Source organism: Manihot esculenta, chromosome 16, assembly GCF_001659605.2.
Source record: "Manihot esculenta cultivar AM560-2 chromosome 16, M.esculenta_v8, whole genome shotgun sequence".
Taxonomy (NCBI): domain Eukaryota; kingdom Viridiplantae; phylum Streptophyta; class Magnoliopsida; order Malpighiales; family Euphorbiaceae; genus Manihot; species Manihot esculenta.
This window is the reverse complement of record NC_035176.2, coordinates 2,240,634-2,243,186: the sequence shown is the minus strand read 5'-3', so window position 1 is coordinate 2,243,186 and position 2,553 is coordinate 2,240,634. Positions and strand designations below refer to the sequence as shown.

At 36.1% G+C, this 2,553-nt stretch overlaps 1 protein-coding gene across 1 annotated transcript; it reads left to right on the top strand.

Annotated features, from left to right (window-relative positions):
* The first annotated feature begins 340 nt into the window (after positions 1 to 340).
* On the top strand, positions 341 to 2,324 carry LOC110602875 (vacuolar protein 8). The gene has a single exon (XM_021740456.2). It carries the CDS (start codon positions 497 to 499, stop codon positions 2,219 to 2,221), a length of 1,725 nt encoding a protein of 574 aa, XP_021596148.1. The 5' UTR covers positions 341 to 496; the 3' UTR covers positions 2,222 to 2,324.
* The last annotated feature ends 229 nt before the right edge of the window (positions 2,325 to 2,553 follow it).

The window sequence follows — 2,553 nt, the reverse complement described above, 5'->3', positions numbered from 1 at the left end:
ATTAGATTTTAAGTATTATCTTACTATTGAAATATGAGTATTTTATTAAAAAAAAATTAAGGCTCCACTCATTTTATAAAAATATTTTCCGTTTAAAATATTTAAAAAATTAATTAATTTAAAATATTTTTTAATTAAAAAATTGAGTTATTTAAAAAAAATAACTTTTTTCTAAAAAAGAAAGTGATTTTCTAAAAATAATTTAGGATATCGTCAAGAGGTAATTTTGACATTTTAGTTAACAGATTTCAGTAACCATTTTCAGTGACGGAAATGCCCTTGACACCAGAAGGTCAGTTGTGTAAATACACCATTACGTCCAATTCAGTTGCAGCTACCTGCTAGTCAGAAGATGAACACAGATAAAGAGATAACAGAGAGACGTGCACCCAATTCGTCTGTCTGTCTCTCTCTGTAGAAAAATCATCTCTTGGATTCTGCATTTCGTAGATACTTCCATGGCCTTGTTTCAAAATCATTGATAAAACACAAAAAAATGGGACAGGATAATCCAAGAGAAGAACAGAGCTCCTCTGCATCTTCATCAACGTCCAGTCTCAGACAAGCTATTGAGGTTGTAACTTCTTTAATCTCCTTCTCATATGGAATAAGAGCTTTTGCTGTAAAATGGCAAATGCTAAGGAACAAGCTAGAAGAGCTACACGCAAGCTTAATCGCCATCGAGAATTGCGATTCTACACAAAACCCAATTCTTTCAGGCCTCGTTTCTGCCATAATACTCGCCGCAAACAACTGTCACGATCTTGCTCGAAGATGTATGGATCTTTCATACAGTGGCAAGCTCTTGATGCAGAGTGATTTGGATGTAATGTCTGCAAAATTTGATCGCCTTGTGAAGAATCTGTCTGAGATTTGTACTGCAGGTGTTTTAACACAGGGTTTTGCTATTGTTGTCTCTAAGCCTGTACTCAACGCTTGCAAAGAAGATATGAGGTTTTATGTGAGGGATCTGTTGACGAGAATGAAGGTTGGTGACACAGAAATGAAGAGGCAAGCTTTGGGAAATTTACATGAAGTTGTTGTGGAAGATGAGAGATATTTCAGGGTAATTGTTGAAGTTGGTGACATTGTGCATGTATTGGTTAATCTTCTTGACTCACCTGAAATTGAAATTCAAGAAGAAGCTGCCAAGGTGGTTTCAGTGATTTCTGGGTTTGATTCTTGCAAGGCTGTATTGATTGGATCTGGGGTTATAGGACCTTTGGTTCGAGTCTTGGAAAGTGGCAGTGAATTGGGCAAAGAGGCTGCCGCTAGAAGTTTGCAGAAATTGACCCAGAATTCTGATAATGCTTGGTCAGTTTCAGCTCATGGTGGTGTCACAGCTCTCTTAAAAATATGCTCTAATGGTGATTCTAGAGGAGAACTCATTGGTCCAGCTTGTGGGATACTGAGAAACCTTGTTGGTGTTGAAGAAATAAAGAGATTTATGATAGAAGAAGGTGCTGTTTCTAGCTTTATCAAGCTTGCAAGAACAAGAGATGAAGCCGTGCAGATAAGCTCAATAGAATTTCTCCAGAATATTGCTGCTGGAGATGAATCTGTTAGACAATTAGTAGTTAAAGATGGTGGAATTCGAGCATTGGTACACCTTCTCGATCCAAAAATTTCATCAACTTACAAATCCCGAGAGGTAGCATTAAGGGCAATTGAGAATCTATGCTTTTCTTCGCCAACCTGTATTAGCATATTGACAAGCTATGGATTTATAGATCGGCTGCTGTTCTTTCTTAGAAATGGTGATGTTTCAGTTCAGGAATTGGCATTGAAAGTGGCCTGCAGGCTATCAGGAACATCAGAAGAGGCTAAAAAAGCAATGGGAGATGCTGGTTTTATGTCTGAGTTTGTTAGATTTCTTGATGCAAAATCATTTGAAGTTAGAGAAATGGCATCTGAGGCGCTCACTAGCATGGTTTCAGTGCCTAGAAATCGAAAGAGATTCGTGCAGGATGATGGAAACATTAGCATTCTTCTTCAATTGCTTGATCATGAAGAAGCAAATTCAGGTAATAAAAAGTTCTTGATATCTATATTAATATCATTGACAAGTAGCAACAGTGGAAGAAGAAAAATTGTGAATTCTGGTTATTTGAAGAACATTGAGAAACTTGCAGAAGCTGAAGTCGCAGATGCTAAAAGACTTGTCAGGAAACTCTCTACAAATAGATTCCGTAGTCTGTTGAGTGGATTATGGCATTCTTGAATGTAATTTTCCTTTTCATTAGCTTCTTTTTCACTGTATATTTACATAAATGGTTTCAAATTTTTGCTCTTTGTGTCTCAATCTCAAATATCAGATTCTTCTCTATGTGTTTCCCCAAGTTTTTCATTTACCCATCTGCTAAAAAGAAACAGCTTTAGACTTTAGAGCAGCTCTAGATTAAGTTGTAACAATATTTAATTCCTAGTGAAAAGGTGTTGTAGATTCTGCTGAACATATTCTGCAACGTTTGTAAATTGAATTTTTTAATGGAATAAGACACAGAAGAGAATGTAATTACAGTAATTTAATCATAAATTCTGGAGATTAAAAAA

Coding starts and splice junctions, on each gene's coding strand:
- LOC110602875 (XM_021740456.2), top strand. CDS start 497: ATGGGACAGGATAATCCAAGAGAAGAACAGAGCTCCTCTGCATCTTCA.